The sequence below is a fragment of the Lathamus discolor genome, chromosome 1, assembly GCF_037157495.1.
Source record: "Lathamus discolor isolate bLatDis1 chromosome 1, bLatDis1.hap1, whole genome shotgun sequence".
NCBI classification, from domain to species: Eukaryota; Metazoa; Chordata; class Aves; order Psittaciformes; family Psittacidae; genus Lathamus; species Lathamus discolor.
The window spans coordinates 85,201,088-85,219,873 of NC_088884.1; the positions used below are offsets into that span (position 1 = coordinate 85,201,088).

Sequence of the window (18,786 nt, forward strand, 5' to 3'; positions counted from 1 at the left end):
AACTTACATAAAAGTTTATGCTAGTAAACATGTAATGAGCAACTACAGAAATGAAATTGGTGGAAGTGTATAAAGAGAAAATAAATAAAACTGATAGCAGCTGCTATGTTAGGGGCTTAGGTTTGTTGAAAGCATGGGTTTATGTTACCTGAGAAATACTACAAGCCTGCTAGCTTAAGCAAGAATCATGTGAACTTTTAATTAAAGACTCTGTCAGGATGCATGGGCATAAAGGACCAAAATAAGGTCACATATGTTACCCTGATTCTGGTAGTTCCTAACTCTGCAGCCTTAAACTGTTTTGTCTTTATTTATATAGTGACCCAAAGCTCACGTGACATTTCACAGAAAATAAGAGTAGAACTGTAGTTGTGAAGTGTTTGCAATCTAAATTTATATGTCACAGCAGGAGCTAGTAGCAAACAGTAGGGGTAACTGCAAAAAACATACTGCTAGTGCTTAGGTAGCTGTGGAAACCATAGTATGTTCCTAAAAGTAGGTAGGAGACCAGAATTTAGGCGGATGTACTACAATTATAATGAAGCTGGAAATGCTGGGAATCTAGCTGTGACTACGCTGAATGCACATCTTTGTGCAGTTGGATTTGTTATGGTTAAGTCATAAAGGACATGCACAGATTTGTGAAGATGCTGGCCCAGGCTTTAGCAACTTGAATCGGTTCCAAATTTACTAACAAATTTTCTTTTGATAAGGATAAGTCATCTAGGGGCAGATTTTTCAAAGGCAGTGAAAAAAATAAAGATATAGTGAGGCACTTCCTAAAATTGAAAATCTTTATGGGCAACTCTGGATGCCTCAGTTTCCCACTTGGACAGTAGATTAGTTGTTTGTCATGTACTCATATTGTCTTTTTATCTTGGTAAATTCTTGAAGGCTTATGTCCTTTATGGATTTTCAGTGCCAAGTATGAAGGGTCACAGATTTTGGTTTGGACTCTAGATTAAATTTGGTTGCAATTTCTTCCATTACAGAAAGTGACTTACTGTCCTCATTATGTATTAGGGAACCTTTACTTTCTTGGACTGTTCGAACTCTTGTGTATCTGCTTCCTTAAGGGGAGTTGTTTCTCATAAACTAAATGCTAAGGGCTTATGTCTTTGATTCCGTGTAAGGCTTCCCTCTTGCCCCAGATTACTTTTCAGAGGTATGTGAATGGAAGTATGCATTTCTTACCTAGTGAATTGGTTGTATAGACTATTATGGCTCTCATGACATTCACTTTGTGTCTTTGCTGGTTTATGTATGTCGTATGCCTTTTTTGTGCATACCATGCTGCTGCAGTTTGTCATACAGCGCAAGAATACTTCTGGTTAATCTGTATGTGGTGCCAGCATTCAAATTAAAAGAAAGATGAAGGAACCGTGTGGTCTGTTGACATCGTGGCAATAGTATGTGTAGTGAAAAAACAGGCCCTTGGAAGATTGTATCTGTACCATCCAGACTAACATTATAAAGTGGGTAAGAAGTTACAAGGCGGAACTATAGCCCATTAATTCCATTGGGAATTCTGTGAGGTTTTAAGCTACAATTTTCACCTTTAGGAAATTACAACTAAAAGAAGGTAATCGTGCAGGGAGAGTGGCAAGTGGAGAATCTTGACAGCTATATGCATTTTTAGATTGTTAAAGATGCATTTCTTTCTATGGACACATCTACGTCCATTAGCACAACAAATTGAAGGATCTGAAAAAGTAGCTCTGAATTGCAGTCCGTTATGTTCAAATTAGGAATTCAGTATCAAGAAGTTACTGTTAAGAAAACATTGGAAGGTATGTAAATTATACAGCATAAAACATTTGTGAGAGGTGTAACTTACATAGTAATAGATTAAAAAATAAAGGGGAAAAAAGAGGAAAAAAACCCTTCATGTAAAACTCAGAAAGAGGACCTGCATTCTGTGCCACTGGAAACAGTTGTATCCTAGCAATTCTAGGTAATAATAATAAACATAATGAAAGTTAAGATATAGTAGTTAAATGAGCCATAAAAATGAAGAGTCCATAATTTGCATTGTATTGTGTCAGGTTATCGGATTAAAATAAACTAATGTTTGCACTTATTTGTATTTGGGAGAAAATGAAGTGTAGCTGTTTGACTGGTGCTACATACATTCCATCCTGGAATGAAAATCACATTGTTTTGACTGCGTTATTTCTGTATCCATGCAAACCATCCTCATCACTCTATAGTTCTTACCTCCTTAACGTGACCAGGGTTGTGTCATTTGAAATTAGTGGGTATAAGGCCCCTTGGGGAGATAAAGAGAAGCAGTGATTTTCAAAAATGAAATGCAACAGTCAGAGTTAAGAAGAAAGGGCATTTTCCTGGTAAATGTTTTCCTAAATGGGAATTTTTCAGTGTGGTGTTTTGCTCGTGTATTTGGCAGTCACTTGGAATCAAGTGCAGACTTGTGCTACATTGTGGGCTTGGCAATGACAATTTGTGTGTGTGTGGTGCTTTAGTTATATTAGCCCTGGAGGCAGAGTTAACACTTGCAGTGGGACAAGAGTATTTGCAGTCATCAGAGAACTTTGCAGTCAGCTTCAATAACATCACTCCATTTTTTTCACTTTTTTTTTTTAACGTTTTTTTTGGCAGCAAAGCTCTTAGTAGAACCATCTGTCTTTCTATTAGTGTTTTTGAGTCCTGTTTTGAAGCTTCTTTGCTTGGCAAAGTCACTTTCATCCTTGGAAACCATTTAAAAAAAAAAGTTCTGTGGCTTTTTGCCGAAGAAGAGTACTATGCAAAAATTCCACACGGCTGTTCATTTTTGTTCTGAAAGAATACAGTTACTTTGTCTTTGTCTTAAAAAAAAAAACCCTAAATAAAAAAAAAACCCAGCAAACAAACAAACAAACAAACAAAAAAACCCAACAAAAAAAAAAAAACCACAACAAACACATGAAGAAAAAGCAAACATTGGGCAGTTCTAGGGTGACAGAGTGGGGATAGAGAACAGATCACATTTTACATGTTCTTTTTTCTCCAGCGATTCAATTAAAAGTACGTATGTCTTCTTGTTAACAGGATCAAAATAGAAAGGAGAATACTGAAGTAACAAATGGATCGAGTTATTTCAGTGAATGGAGCTACATCTACTCTAGCTTCAGTCCCAGTCTTAATTTTCCACTGTAAGAATTTCCAGCAACAGGGCTGCAGTCAGCATTCACACAGGTGTTGACAGGTCCTGGCATAAGTTAAGAGGTTACCATCACATATTTCTTATCACTCTTCTGCTCTGTAACAGTGTTGGGTGAATCAAGACATCTGCTGGATCTTCAGGAGATTAAAGATGCTGTGGTCTGAACTGTGGCAGCCAAGGAGGTGGCACAGGTTCTCTTTTGCCAGTTCTGCGATGCAGGCAATGATAAAGGGAGCAATACCTTCTTACACCTCTGGCAAAAAAAAAAAAAAAAAAAGGTTGTCTATCAACACCTTAATTCTTCATGTTCATTAAAGCTACAGAGCACAAACTGAATTTTAGTCTTTGGTAACACTGCCTCTGACGCCTGAGCTTTACAGTGACATTAAAAATCTAGATGACCTCTCTTAAAAACTGAGTCAGTCTCCCTTCATTGATTGATATGGTCAGTACAGTGTTGTGTTTTCTTTTTATTTAAACTATCTATTTAACATTTTAATCTAGCCAACTTTCTTTTTCTCATCTGCGTGAAATACAAAGACGATGTCCATTGCTGGCAATTAAAACGCTGACAGAACTGGGTAAAAGCAATAGTATTAGACATTGTGCCATGGCCAACTTCCAGTTTTGATGACTAATTCCTGCATGTCTTAAGTCCCCTGCAGTATCCACTTACAATGTAATATTTTCCATTTCCTGACTTGCATGGTTGTGTACAGTTGCTGTGCAAAGTTGAACAGCTAACACTTCAGACATAGCTGTGTTTTACTTGTGAATAAAGTGTCTCAGCCTTTTTCTTACCATCTCAGAGACTTCTCTTTTTACATGTACAAGTAAGCGCATGCATATGGGTAGAAAAATAGTACCGACTGTGCTGTACAGTACTTACGCACGTGTACTTCTGTGTGTGTGGATCTTTGTATTTGGGCTCAGTCAGGGTGAAAGCTACTGTCTGAGACAGATACACTGTTACACAGTGCAATGAAAGAGAAGAAAAAGCCACCCTGCAGTCAAAGAGAAGTGAGGCATTATGGACTCACAGGGGAAATAATTAATTGGGATATGCATTAGTGGCATATTTTGATTTATTTTGGGCTAATGTAATTCATATGAAGTGCTTTGGTATTTAGAATCTAGAGTTTGGACAGTTGATGCTACTGGAACACTGCATTGGGGAGGATCATATTCAAACCTAACCTCTCAGCTCAGAAGTAAGAGAAAGCATGTAAGCAGGCATTTTCCTCCAGAAAAAAATTCTGTGTTTGATTTTCCCTCTCCTGTTCAGCAGGTCCAGGGTCAGCTGCCTCCATTAATGATTCCCGTATTCCCTCCAGACCAACGAACCCTAGCAGCAGCTGCACAGCAAGGATTTCTTCTTCCTCCTGGTTTCAGCTACAAAGCGGGATGCAGTAAGTCCTGTAGATTTTTTTAGCTGGAAGTGGGTATAGGGTACAATTTCATGCCCATCTATTTAAAGATATAACCTCTAGCCCAGCGGACAACACCATTAACTTACACAGATAGCTGTAAAATAGAGGATTAGTCATTATTGTATGAGACAAGATTGTCAGAGATAAAGTACGTGTTTCAAAGTAACATCAAAACATTTCACACAACAAGTAGATTTGTGCACCTTCTTTCTGACAGATCTTTTTGACAAGTGAACATGCTCATGACCACACATACGTATATACGTCAGAAAAGAAGCTATTTGAAACTTCCCAATAAATTTCAACACTGTTGTAAGAAAAAGCGTGTTTTTTTCCTGAAGCAGCCTGCTTACTATTTGTGAACTGTGGGCCTATTCTCGTCTCTTTCTTCACACAAAACTCACATTAATCTCAACGGGGTTCTGCACAGAGATCAAAGATAGCATATGCCTTTCAGTTTGATGGACTAACACAAACTATATTTATAAGAGCGTAACACTAAAAAATATAACATCTACTTTTTTTATCTTTGAAAGATTTATATTGTTCTCTACATTCCCCAGATTTTTTTAAATTTTATTTAACCCTTCTATAGGATTTAATGTTCCTGTCATCAGGATGATAATAAATGCAAGTTAAGGAATAAACAAGGAACTCTATTTCCATGAATAGACTTTGCTAGATCATGAATTCCATAGTCTTGTTTTCATGCATTTGTGCTTGCATAACTCTTCTGACATCCGTTGTAAACTGAGTTATTTAGGACTCACTTATTCTACTTTTCTCTGTCTCTAGCATGGATGTTTAGCTTTATTATGTCCATGTCCATGTATCCATCTGTACTGTTGACTAACTCATGAATTCATCAGGTTTCTTGAGGTACTAAGCACTTGCTGCTGTAGCAGTTTCATAAAATTAGAACATGAAAAGATTCCCTTAGTTAAACTGGCTTAACCTATGATTTCAGATTTCTTTCAGTTTCCGTAACATTGTACATAAACTACTTGAATGCAAACTTGAGTTTCTTTGGCCATTGATCCCTTTTCCTAATATTTTATAGACTGGCACCACTGCTGAAAATTAGTCTTCAAAACACCTAACATCCCCCAGCAGCTGCAGTGCCAAAGCATAGGCTCATTCAGTTCTTCCAGTAATTTCACACTCAGTTTCCTTCAAATGGGAGAAGTAGTGATTCACATTACAGAATGTTTAACTGAAAGCCACACTGAATATGAATGCTACCATAACTGTAGGCCTGGAAAAGGTCAGGAAAGCACCCTGTTAGATGTATCTGGCATATGAAATTAGTTCCATGTTACTGAAGTCTGGTTTGGATAGAAGGAGTTGAGGTTGTTTTTTTCCCTTCTTTTTGCTGCTTTTACATTAACTGTAAGACAGGCCTGTAGTTCCTCACATCCATGAAGTATATATGACCTTGCGTGTTTGTGTAACCTTGAAAATGAAAGAGGGTAAAGTTCCTGCTGCTCCTCACAGTAAGGCTTGGGATCAACAGCATGACAAGGTCTAGGGCTGAGCAGAAGACAGTGGAAAAGGACAGCTCTGTGTTTGGTGATTCCCTGGCATGTTTGACTGAATTTAACTGAGAAGCTGAGGAAAAGTGATAAGTAGTCCAAAGGATTTTTTCTTTTCACTCACAATTTAGTATAAACAAAAAAACATATACAGATTTAGCTACACCTAGAAAGCTTGTAGCAATGAAAGATATAGCTGCCTTAAAACTATAACATGTTCACATCAAGTAATATTTTTGACTGACCATTAAAACGTATTTCTCCCAGTTTTCTGCTTGCCCTTCTGTGTATCAGTCTGCTTGGCAAAGATGTGGTAGACTGTAAACTAGAGCTTTGGATAAAATTTTCTAAAGCACCTGAGTGATTTAGGAGACTAAGTCTTCACTGAAGAGTGACAAAGGCACTAGGATCTAAGTCTCAGGGATATTTAGCAAATGTTTGTATTGTAAACTTTAGTACCGTTATCTATGCTTGTGGCAGCTTAAGTGGCTGCCAGCATAGCACTGCAATAGATAACTAGATCTCTAGTCATTTGTGCTATTGGTCACACCTGATGAGTGGGTTACTTGCCACCTTCTGTCTGAATGCCAAGTAGCTGTAGAGAGAACTGTTCAGTTGCTCATCACTGTGCCTCTAGCTTCTGACATGCTGGCCAAGATTTTGATTAAGCTCTCCCTAACTTGCTTCTGTCCAGGCTGAGATAGCAAGGACTTTGTGTTAAAATTGCTTAAACTGAACTGGCTCATTTTAATGGAAACATGTTGGGAAGTGATTAAACAAGCAGCTTGGTCACAGTGGTAACTTTTGGCAGCGGGCTTTGGTTGGAGATGGTGGCCTCTTCAGCCAGCACAGCTGCAGCTGGAAGGGAATGTGTGATCAAGTCAGTGATCAAGTCATGAGGTCAGTGAAAGAGAAAAAATGATGAGTTAAATGAGTACCTAGTTATACTGCTGTTTTTCTTTAATTCAGCTTAGATAATTAAACCAATCTAACTTATTCAGAGCTTTCTGATTCACCTGTCTGTGTTAGAGCAACAGCAAATGTATGTCTTCTAGTGGTTTCAGAGAGTGTATGTGCTAGGGCTCCTCAGCCAATGCTTCTAGTGGACTAATGACTTATCCAGAGAGAGACTGTGGAAAGGAAGAGTACTGTTTTCTCTACACATACTTCCTTCTATGAGGATTTGACTGAAGATAACACAAAAATAGTCATAACAGTTCATAGCAGGGGTCCATTTAGATTCCTGTCATGACAGACACCTAAAGAAGAGTAGAAGAACAGGGAAAGAGTATACGGATACTTTGTCCCCCTTCACTTTGGCAGGTTCCAGTGGCTGGGGCTCAGGGACCTTCTGTCCCGGTGATGGCATCACTGTGGTGAGAGCTATTCTGTCTGTTACTAAAAACAAAGAGGGTTCTCTGTTTGGATTCCTACTTGATTGGAAACATTCTAAGCACCTGAAATGCTCAAAAGAATACAACGGTATCAGTTTCTAATATGTGCAGAGGAAATTATCTACTTATACTTCTCAAAAAATTTGCAAAATCAGATAAATACAGGGAGGGCAGGGGTAAATATTTTCTCCATAGTTAACATGGCAGGTCATGGTCTCTGGCTTCCAATTCGATGAAGTAAATTTCTTTTTCTTTCTTTTTCTCCATAGCAGATCATGCTTGGGAGTGGCTTGTTTTTTCATTTTGTTTTGTTTTTTTAAAACAGATGGTTTGCATTACATAAGGGACAATTTACACAAGTTGACACTTCCCCTCTTTTCTCTATGGCATATTGTGTGGTGGTAAAGTTGGCAGAGAAAGAGGGAGGAACTTCTATTAGGATTACATATCTATTTGAGAAAAAGATTCATAATCTATGATTGATTTTTAACCCCCACACCTAGATATAATTGCATGGTGTGTAAAATATTTAATATTATTATTTGCAACCAGAGTGTATTTTTCACATGAGAAAAGTAAGTTGGCAGTATGTCATGGACTATATTGTCCACAATTAGCAAGAAAAATTCTGATTACCTACTTATTTGCTACATACCTCATTATCCGTTCACTAAGTGCTATTTGGGATTTAAGTATTTTGATTTTTATGCAAGTCTCTTTATATGTATTTTATTATATATATAATATGTAATATTTTTATAGATGTATAATGCAAATCTCTTTATAATGAGTTGATGTTTTGGAATGGAGTGTTAATTAAGTTGATGACCTCTGGCATGAGTAGATGTTAGGAGTTAAGCCCGATATCCCAAATATATGAACTGGTTTTAGCAGCGGGTGGGTGCCTTCCGTTTCAGCTGACGTTGAAACCAACCAGAGCCTGATTACTACATTTCCCAAACTGTGGCAGAGCTTCTCCCACATTTAGCCTATGCAAATTGGCTCAGGTCATTTAACCCTCCGCCTTTTATTCTCAGCAGCATTCCTTAATCCTGTCATTTGCTACTACTATTACTAGTTCAGATCCGCTTGTGGTACTTGCTAGATAATATACATGACTCTCAGCATTTTAGCAATAGCAAGTGAAATGTCAGCTCTGTTGAGGTCTGAGGAGCTGTTGCTGTTGACTTCACTGAAGTAAGATTTCACACCAGATGATACAGATCGCTAGGGCCACTCTTAGAAATAATTAGAATTTATTTAGAGCTAATTAATATTTGTGAAGTGCTTTGAAAGTATAAAAAACAGTGTAAGTGAAGAAGAGAAGAAATTTTGTATTGTGCCCTTAAAAAACTGCATAGTTCCACCTCAGAGGAGGCTGCTCTTCAGTTGTAGGTAGTGTGATCCTTTTATTAATGCACATATGTACAGATTTGTATGTGGAATATTAAGGCATGGTTGTCTCTCCTGTATAAGAGTTAATAAAGGGAATGAAAGAAAGATTTGCGAAAGCAAAAAGGGCTGTTTCTGGGGGCCTCTTTGCAGAAAAGGCAGAAGGAGTTAGGCTGAGAACAGTGGTATTCTTCTACAGTGTAAGTATCAGAATGCACCAGCACAGAATGCTTCCGCATGCTGCTTCTGTTCTACAATTGCAGCACTGTTTACAGTTAGTTTTCCATTAAAAGATACTGAATAGCCCAAACTTCATAAAGAAGATGGGTCCTCCCCAATTAACAGTGCTAAGATTCATTTTGGAAACTGCATTCCATCTCTTCTTTAACCATTTAATGATCACATTAAAAAGGAAATGAAATGTTGATCAGCCACTTTACAGTGGTGTGGTGTGTTGGTCCTGAGGTTTTTCAATATGATTGAAGCTATTGAATTGGGTGACATGGTTTAGCGTGTGGTGCCCCTGCCTATGGCAGGGGGGTTGGAACTAGATGAACTTAAGGTCCTTTTCAACCGTAACTGTTCTGTGATTCTGTGAAGAACAACATACTTCATTTTCTAAACAGAGGTGTGCAAGAGATTGAATTTGTTTACTTTACCCAGAAAACAATAGTTACCAAGTCTGTGTTTCTGGAAGTGAGATTTAGCCCAAATATATTTTCCAGGTTATTCACATATTCTCTGGAAAGCTTCTACGTAGTCTTTTATTTGCTGATACCTATGTTATTTTCATGGATTTATGCCAAAATTTGGAAACAAGGATTGCTTTTCTTTGCCCATTTCTCCTCTCCCCTGTGGATAATTTGTAGTAACAAATGATATTGTGTTCCCAGTCAGATGTCATCAACACAAGGTTTTCTGAAAGCGCTTTAATCGCTATTTCAACCATATCCAATTAGGGGGGGAAATCTGAAAATACAATAGGTACATTGTATGTGTCTTACATATCAGCTCATTACTGCTGGAAATCTTCTAAATAAAATAATGCACACAGAGTTATTGATGAAATATCTAATTACCTTTTAAAATCAGCAAAAATGTGTGAGATGAACAAGCCAAGCCTTGTAAAATTAAAGTATGCTGAACTTACTATTCGTCTATATTCTGAACAATAAGTCTGATGCCTGATAAAAATGAAACTCTCAGTTAATTGGTTCCTCATACAGTACAATAAAATTAGTGTTTAGGAGTTAAATACCATAAACTTCCTCAGGGAAATTTGCTGATGTATCTCTGTTTTTCAGTCAGTCACATGTTTCATTGTTTAATCGAGTATCATGTGGACTGTCTTATAATTTTTCTTGTGCTTGGTGTTCATGTGTTTGGCTTCTAGAGAAACTGAGTGCTAATTTCTGATTTAACTGTGTCAGCTGTATCAGCTGACATACAGGTCATTGACAATCACCAAATCACAAGAAAAAAATATTGACGTTGCTATGCTTTTATCAGAATGACAAAAATAGGAACCATGTGTTGTGAGGACCACATACTGTAGCTTCTTTATAAAGATGCTAGTCATCTTTCAGGGCTACTGTTTATGCCTTGATAAAGAATGAGCATATGACTAAACGCTCATGTTCCCCCCAGGATAAGAAAAGAGTAATAGCATTGTGGATAGAAACAGCAAGAAAGAGGAATTTTTGGTAACAACTTTGCCTTTTAGCATACTTGAGAATGTCACTTCTGTAATGCTGCAAATGCAACGGAAGGCATCAAGACTGCAAAAAATTACAACACAACTAAGGACTGTTTTTAACTGAAAAAATCTCATAGCCCCTGATCTATGTGTGACTTCTCACAATAATGCTAATAAAACCAAAATAGATAAGCAAAATAATGGGGTCTTGTGAAAACAGGCAGATCATTTCAATTCAGTTTCTAGGCTATAAAAGATGTCTAGTGTTACGGCAGTGTTATCCACAGCTGGGCAACTACATAAAATTCCCAATTTTTAAATTCATGAGCATGTACAAACCTCTCTGGAAATACATTGTCTTTCCTTGGTACTCAGAGCTTTTGAATAACTGTCATTTATTCAGATGGTCTTAAAGTCCTTTAGATGATCTTAAGGTCCTTTCCAACCCTGGCTATTCTATGAGTCTGTGATTCAGCAGGTGTGTATAAGGGTGGGTCTGTGTCTGTCTGTCTATCTATCTATCCATCAATGTATAAAAGGCACCCTGGAAATAATACAGTTATTTTCTGGTTGGAGGGGATGTCAGAAGGCCTGTAGTCCAACTTCTTCCTTCGAGCAGGACCATCTAGGAAAGAAGACTACATTACTCAGGATTTTATTCAGTCAGGGCTTGAAAACCTCTGAGGACAAGGACTGTACAATCGTGTTTCAGCATCTGGCTGTCCACATGGGGAAAATCTGATACTGTCCTGATTCACTTCTTGTCCACTGGCTTTTGTCCTCCAACTTAACACTGAGCAGTATTGCCCTGTCTTGCTCACCTCCTTATAGGAATTGGAACATTGCTATTAGGTCCCTCCAAAGCCATCCCTTCTGTAGACTGAGTTGTTTCTCTAAAATACTAAATAGGCTAATCCCTTCTAGGTCAATGCTGTCCGGAACTATCCTCAGAGATAATCGGGGAACCAGTTTGGATTTAGTTTTGGAAGCCAGTGGTGGTTATCTTTTTCATACTTTCATTTATCTAAATCCCTAAAGCTTAGAGCCAGATGTCAGGAAGCACTGCTCATGTCTTTCACAGCTTCCCATTACTCTTATTACATATCCACCATCACACCAAAGAAAACGAAAGGGAAGTGGTAATGAGCATGAGAATGAATGAGTGAAGAGATGCAGTGGCTTACCTGTCAGCCATCAGCTGTGATTATTCATTTTAAATACACTTAAGGGATAAATTGAGTGTAAAATTATTGTGGCTTTTTCTAGAACTTGTCAAAAATGGGGGGAAAATAATGTAGAATTCCTTTTCATTCAGCAGAATCTACTGTAAGGAAATGTTTATTCCGGTATTTTTCATGGAATTTAGTTTAGCATACTGGCTTTAGAAATTATAATTTAAGAATTTGTTTTTGTTTCCTACTCTTTATAGTCTGTGCACTGTTTTTTTCTTCTTCTTTCATGACCTCCAACTTTTTTCGTTTGCTGTCCTTGAAAGACAGGTTTGAGGATAACAATAAGTTTAAAAAAATCATGGGAAATAAACCCCTTACTTTGCCTCTTCTGTTATCTTTTTTGTTTAAAAGAAGAAAATTTCAGGAAAAATATCAGAGTGTTCTATTGTTTCATATAATCAGGTTCATTTTAAAATTCCTGTCAAAACATTATAATTTAACATTAGCATGTAACTTGATTTATATAGCAAGTAAGACAATTGTGCCTGCTCTGAAGAGCTTGCAGCCTGTCAGGAGACAAGACAAGACACTAGGGGGGATTACACCATGAAGGGAAATAAATGAGATGAGTGACAGAAAAAGGAATACAAAAAACATCTTATGAGTTTAGATGAATGTTGTAACACACATAGTGTTAGCTCCTATGTTTTCTTTTCTCTTTTAAACGGAAGTTTTAATGTTTTTTAACTTACTGAACTCCTTTGATAAAATTTTGCAAAACATATAAATGGTTTAAGAGCCGCTGTTGTATTTCCACAAGCATACAATCATTTAATATACACGAGCCTGGTAGCTAGTCAGTTGAAAACCAGGTTCCTAAACACAGGGTTGTTATTTTGTGTTTTGGGACAGGATGTCCACTTGGCTCTGTACCATGACTTACTTTCACAGAAAAGTGTTTTCAGTGGAGGCTGATAGGGAGAGTTCATAGAAAGAAGTGGTTTAAAAGTGAATGTACTTCATGAAAAATCCTCTTGTAAGCAAGATCGTGGAAGATTATTTTGGGCAAAGATGAAGGTGTGATTTGAAATTGAAAGAAGTTGCAGCGCATAAATTATCAAGAAAGAGGTTCTGGGTATGTTTGTGGAAGACGGACCAAAAGAAGGGTAGAGAAATAAAGAATTGGCATTTTTTATTGAGTTGGCATATTGAGGGCTTAGCCTTGCCTTCTTTCTTTCCTGAGTCACTGGTGCTGTCCTTTGCTCACACCGTGCACTGACACCTCTAATATACCCCATCAGCTCCCCCAGGCTGACATGTCCCTTTCACTTCTTTAGGTGCTGTAGCACCAGTACACATCCTTCTGTAGTCAGTCTTAAGTACTTCTGTTCTTCCGAGTGATGTCACCAAGTCTCTGGGAATAATTATATTTTAGAGAAGAATATGTCCGCTAAGGAAATAATTTATACCTTGTTCTCACAATAAAAATCCCAACCTTTGACCTGCTCCAGATTTTACTATATAGTGTACTAAAGAAACGCAGCAACAACAAAACCTCTCTGATGCTTTGTTTATAAGAAAAGCCCAGACATAACCAGAGACAGTTTGTAACATGAAAGGACAGCACAAAATGTTTCTTTTGGTAGCTGAAAAATGCAGGGAGCTACAATCCTGCCTGCATGGATTAGAAGATTAATAGTGAATTCTGTAAATTGGAATGTAATATAGTTGTTTGAGAATATATTGGTGTTTTCAGTGATACAAACTTTTAATGGCTTGGGAAATATCTATTTCTAATAACTGTATATCTGCCCTACATTCCTGAGATGTTCCTAGAGCTTGGGAAAAAAATGTAGCGACTTTTTGTCTGAAAATAAGATATTTACTGAAGAAGTAATAAAATAGTTAAGACCTGCATTTCCTAGACTTCAGAACTAACTAAAACTGCTCAGGCAAAACCTTCAGTCTGATATAGGAATAAATTGAAGGACAGTAGAAAAATGTTTCATGTCCTAGAGTTAACAACAAAGAATGAGCAGGTACATTTTTATCGAAGGAGACTTCTGGCCTTTCTTAGTATTTTGAGGGGTGGCAGTTGCTCCTGCACCATGTGATGTGAGTATATACGTGCTTGGCCTCCTCACCGGTTGTCATGGTTTAAACTGAGCCACACAGATCGTTCACTCACTCCCCCCCCCTTTCTCCATCTTTCTTTCCTTCCCACCCCTACCCCCACCACCCCCGCTCCTGGAGGTATGGGGAGGAGAATCAAGAGACTGTAACTCCCACGGGTTGAGATAAGAACAGCCCAGTAACTAAGGTATAACACAAATCACTGCTGCTACCACCAATGATAATATTGATAAGAGAAAATAACAAGAGAAGAGAATACGATACCACCGCCGAACGAGTTCGACCCCACCCTGAAGAGAGCCCGTACCCTTCTGGGTAACTCCCAGTTACCTCCCTGGGCATGACGTGCTGTGGTATGGAATACCTCTTTGGCTAGCTTGGGTCAGGTGTCCTGTCTCCGCTTTCTCCTGGCCTCCCTCGTCCCTGGCAGAGCATGAGACTCACAAAGTCCTTGGCTAGAATAAACATTACTTAACAACAATTAAAAACAATCGGTGTTATCAGCTCTGTTCCCAGGCTGAAAGTCAAAACACAGCACTGCACCAGCTACTAAGAAGGAGAAAAACTGCTACTGCTAAACCCAGGACACCGGTACAGGGCCTGGATCCTTCCCTGGGAAGGGCACTGCCCAAGGAGTGGTCTGTGGGTTGTAATCTTGGCTCTTCCACTGGCCTGTTGACTGACCCAGGGCATGGCATGGAGATTGAGTGTTTTTAATCTTGCTTTCTTGTGTTTTGTCTTCTGCGGACAGTAAGCACATCCAGACAGAGGTGATCTTTAGTTAGACATTTGTTCCAGAGCAGACACAGCAGACTGCTAACCCTGATGGTGTCTCTGCTTGTTGTCATACCTTCCTCTAACTTTTTCAACAACAACAACAAGGCTGCTGCCTTGTCTGTACCGTAGGAGTAGTAATGTGGATATACTGTCTATGAGTAGCCCTTGTGAAAGAGAAACAGCACAGGCAGGGTGTACTTTGCTAAACCCCTAAGATAAGCAGAAGATAACAGAGGGTAGTAGCAAAACATTACAATGCAAAGATTCATGATGGGTTACAGATGCCTTTCAGTTTTGTTTGTTGTTTTTTTCATTAAAAATATGTTGGACCACCAGAAAAAATGTAAAACCCTGTAAAGAATGAACTAATGAAAAACCAGCCTGGTTAACAGGAGAGCCTAGCTCTGCACACCTAGAATCTGTTTTTAGGATGAAACAGAGTTCTTTCCTTAGAATTCTGAAAAACATTAGCATGTATTGATGTAGTAGTTGCTTTCTGGTATGGTCTCCTAAACAGCCCCAGAGGCATTACCTAACACCACCAAAGCCAGTGGTTGTGACCATGCACATGGCTGTGGGATACGCACATGGCCATGGGGACTTTGGCATGTTCTTCTCTCACAAGCGTCTCCTTGATACATCTACCAAAACAACATCACGGGGTGGGAATTACCACAGCAGACGAGAGTATGAGAATGTGCCTGGCTGGTTAGGAAGTTCAGAATAGTGGGATTTATGAATTGGCATGAGGTTGTGGGAAGATGGGAGGTTTATACATATGTGTGGAGAGAAGAGGAATGTAGGATAGTGTGTGAACTTAATCTTTCAATATCTTTGTTTTAATACAGGTAATTCATAACTAAAACCTTTAAGGGGCTGTGGAATCAACATTCTAGTGAAAGACTTTCTTTTAATGAAACCCTGTTATTTTCTTTGCACTTTAGAAATTATTAATTTCATGGCTGGTTCTTGAACAAAATATCTTCTTCTAGATAGGAGTCTTTCAGAATGATACTGGGATTAGTTTTTGAGCTACTAGTGTCATGGAAGCAGGTAAATACCATTGACCCTGAGTCTGAACCACTGTCTTTCTTCTCTGTGCCTTCGCATGTTTAAGGCCCACTGCTTGGCTCTCAAGATAACTCTGCAAAAATTTTTAGTTCCGTCAATGATATGAAATAGAAAAAGTGGATGCCTCAGTTAAAGGAAAGTAACATTGGAAAATGTGAAACAGTCACATCCTTCGGGGATAAAAAAAAAACAACCCAGGCAAGTCAGGAAATATTTTGCCCACTGACAAGAAATAAATAAATACAGAAGTTGTAACCTGGCGCTGGTGCAAAGAATGGGGAATGCCTGGGTAGATCTTTGGATTCCCATTGCTTGGCTGGCCGGCCTTGAAAGACTGTAAGACTTCAGTCAGCAAAGCATTATTTAAGATGTTCTCAAATATAAACAGGCACATTCATTGAAGTTAAATATCTGTTAAGATGCTTTGCCAGCCCATTTTTTTTCTGGCCATAACATTTCTAGAAGTTACAGTACTTAACAGGAGAACAAAATTTTTGAATGAAGAGATCTCTGTAAACAGGATTGCATTATAAATGGGAAAAATAAACATTAGCAAGTTTCATGAACATGTATACACCAACATAGCTTATTTGTAACATTTCAAAAACAGGAGAGAACTTTCTTTGTTTTCTGTTTCCTGTAACTTACTCTTGATAGCATTAAAGATTTAAATCCAATAGTAACTAACAATAATTGTGCAGAACAGCCTGCGTTGCCTTCTTAATTTGTCCCCGTCCCCCCGTGTCCGTGTCCCCCCCCCCCCCCCCCCCCAAGCACAATAAAGGAGGAAAACTTCTAATCTGCCTCTCTAATGAAATGTAGAAATGTACAGGAGCATTTAGGTAGACTTTTTTTGCCTGCGACTTTTTCTTAAGCCTTTACTGAGTCCCTTTATCTCATTCAGCACAAAGCAGTTATTACTAGAAGTGGAGTAGTTTTCCCTCAGCAGCAGAATTGAATCACAAGTTACGAAGTGGAGTTGGCACAGAGATTTCGGAGGCTTGTATCTGATCTACTTAACTTCACATGCTTTTTCCTGTTGTAGGATCAAACCGTGAAACTAAAGCAAGGTATTTTTTTCTCACCTAAAAGAAAACGCAGTAGTCAGGGGAATGCCATTTCTGATCTGTGTGAGGCTCAGTTTACTAACAGTGAGCAGAGTTTGGTTAACTTCATATTCTGGACAAGCTTGTAAATTTGTCCCCTTCTGATGCTGTGATCTTATCAAGGTTGTACTGTTTTCCTTTTTCCTTTTCTTCTCCTCCACCCCCATCTTCTTTCTTTCCTTTTTCTTTTTTTTTTTTTTTTTATTGAAGTGCAGCCTTCTGATCAATGTGCACTTTTTTTTTTCCATTTCCCTAAATACATCATGAAAAAGGATGAGGTTTCCGCCTTAATTGCTTGTGCCTTTTATTCACATTCCTCTCTCAGCCAGAATTGTGAAGAGTGTTAGTAAAAGGCTGCACAATAGAGCTTTTCATTAGGCCTCAACAAGGCACACAAAAGAAGGCTTTTGGAAAGAGTGAATGCAGGACTTTAATTTGCAGGTGGAGAGTAGATAAAAGGTGCTGACGCCTCTATTATTCTCTTACTTAGGTGACCCTTACCCCGTTCAGCTGATCCCAACTACCATGGCAGCTGCTGCCGCAGCAACACCAGGCTTAGGCCCGCTTCAACTGCAGGTAAGTCGGAAAACAATGTAGAAGAGGCAAAGGTTAAGTAAATATGAAAACCAGTTTTCTCTTCCATTTGAACACAATGCAAAGTCTGTTCGCTTACAATTTGCATCTGAAGCAAAACAATCATCAAATCATACACATTTTCTTTTCGACTTGCAGGAACTTTTTGTTACATTTTGTGTTTTTATTGTCAATTTTACTTCAGATTTTCTCAGAGCAGTGTGTTTGCTTGTCTTTCCCATTAGCTAGCTCTGAATCAGGCTGTAAAGGCTGTCTAGGTGTAAACCACCAAAAGGAAACATGTTGCTGGGCAGAAAAGCTCTGTCCTGACAAGCACTTTTAAACTAGTTAAAAATCCGTAACATGATTATGTCCTTTTAGGCTGTAAGCTCTTCAGAGCAATGACCGCTCCCTCCTACAGTGTTTTATGGTACCCAGCACATCTTAGGCACTGCTGTAGTGCAGATAATTAGCAATTATACTAATTTAACATAGGCAATTAGAAAACAGGTGGAAAGATAATAAAGAATTTTGAGCTATGTTAAAGAGCATTGGCCTGGTTGCCAGATGTATCTGATTCAAAGCTCCCAATATCACTAAGTTTTGGAGGTATTATGGTGTTCATGGGTCTTAATGGTAGACTTGTAAGTGTTCCTCAGGTACTCCTTATCAGCCCCAGAACCCTTGTCAAATCACTGGAATTAAGCAAACGTGATGTTCATCTCCAGAGTTTGAATTTTGTTACCTGCCATATGTGCTTTGCTGGTATAGGATGAAGCTGGCTAAAATCTGGGACTAAGATCCCAGATCATCTCTGGTCCTTCAAAACCTGAACTGACACTCTTTTGTAGAAACAAGCAAAAAAATCCCATGCTCTCCATTGCTAATTCGTCTCCCTGCTCATTAATATTTGCCAAGTCAGATGGAACAGCGGAGCTTTATACCTGCTTAGAAAAGCTCAGCATTTATAAACAGTACATGGAAAGTGCATTTCGAAATTCAGTTTGGCGAGCATCAGTATGAAGTAGACTCTCTGCAACATCAGATATTTCAGTTGTTTGGCCAGGATATGAGAGCATGGGACATAGTTCTGGGGAAGAGTTTTCTAATTTTTTTATTTTAACACAGCAGCGGAAGTTAGCTGAGTTTCACAGAAATAGCTGCCAGTGTGTAAGCTGACACATTCCATGCACCACAGAGGTTAATACATTCATTCCTATTGTGCCTTTGTATGAAAAGCTACACTGTCTGTGTGTTAGTTTCTGATTCTGTGAGTTACAAATACCACAGGCGGCTTAAGAATCATGGGAGCCATAAAAATCATCCCTCTGAAATGAATTTTGAAAA

General features: G+C 38.5%; 1 protein-coding gene across 21 annotated transcripts in view; it reads left to right on the top strand.

The window, feature by feature from the left end:
• SOX5 (SRY-box transcription factor 5) overlaps positions 1-18,786 on the top strand; it is a 651,142-nt gene that overhangs the window by 541,576 nt on the left and 90,780 nt on the right. For 18 of the 21 annotated variants that reach the window (XM_065683868.1, XM_065683903.1, XM_065683877.1 and 15 more), the window contains 2 exons: positions 4,449-4,572; positions 17,357-17,442. In XM_065683868.1, the coding sequence (XP_065539940.1) occupies positions 4,449-4,572; positions 17,357-17,442 (210 nt within the window). The remainder of the gene's footprint in view (positions 1-4,448; positions 4,573-17,356; positions 17,443-18,786) is intronic. The other 3 variants (XM_065683984.1, XM_065683851.1, XM_065683995.1) reach the window with 1 other exon arrangement.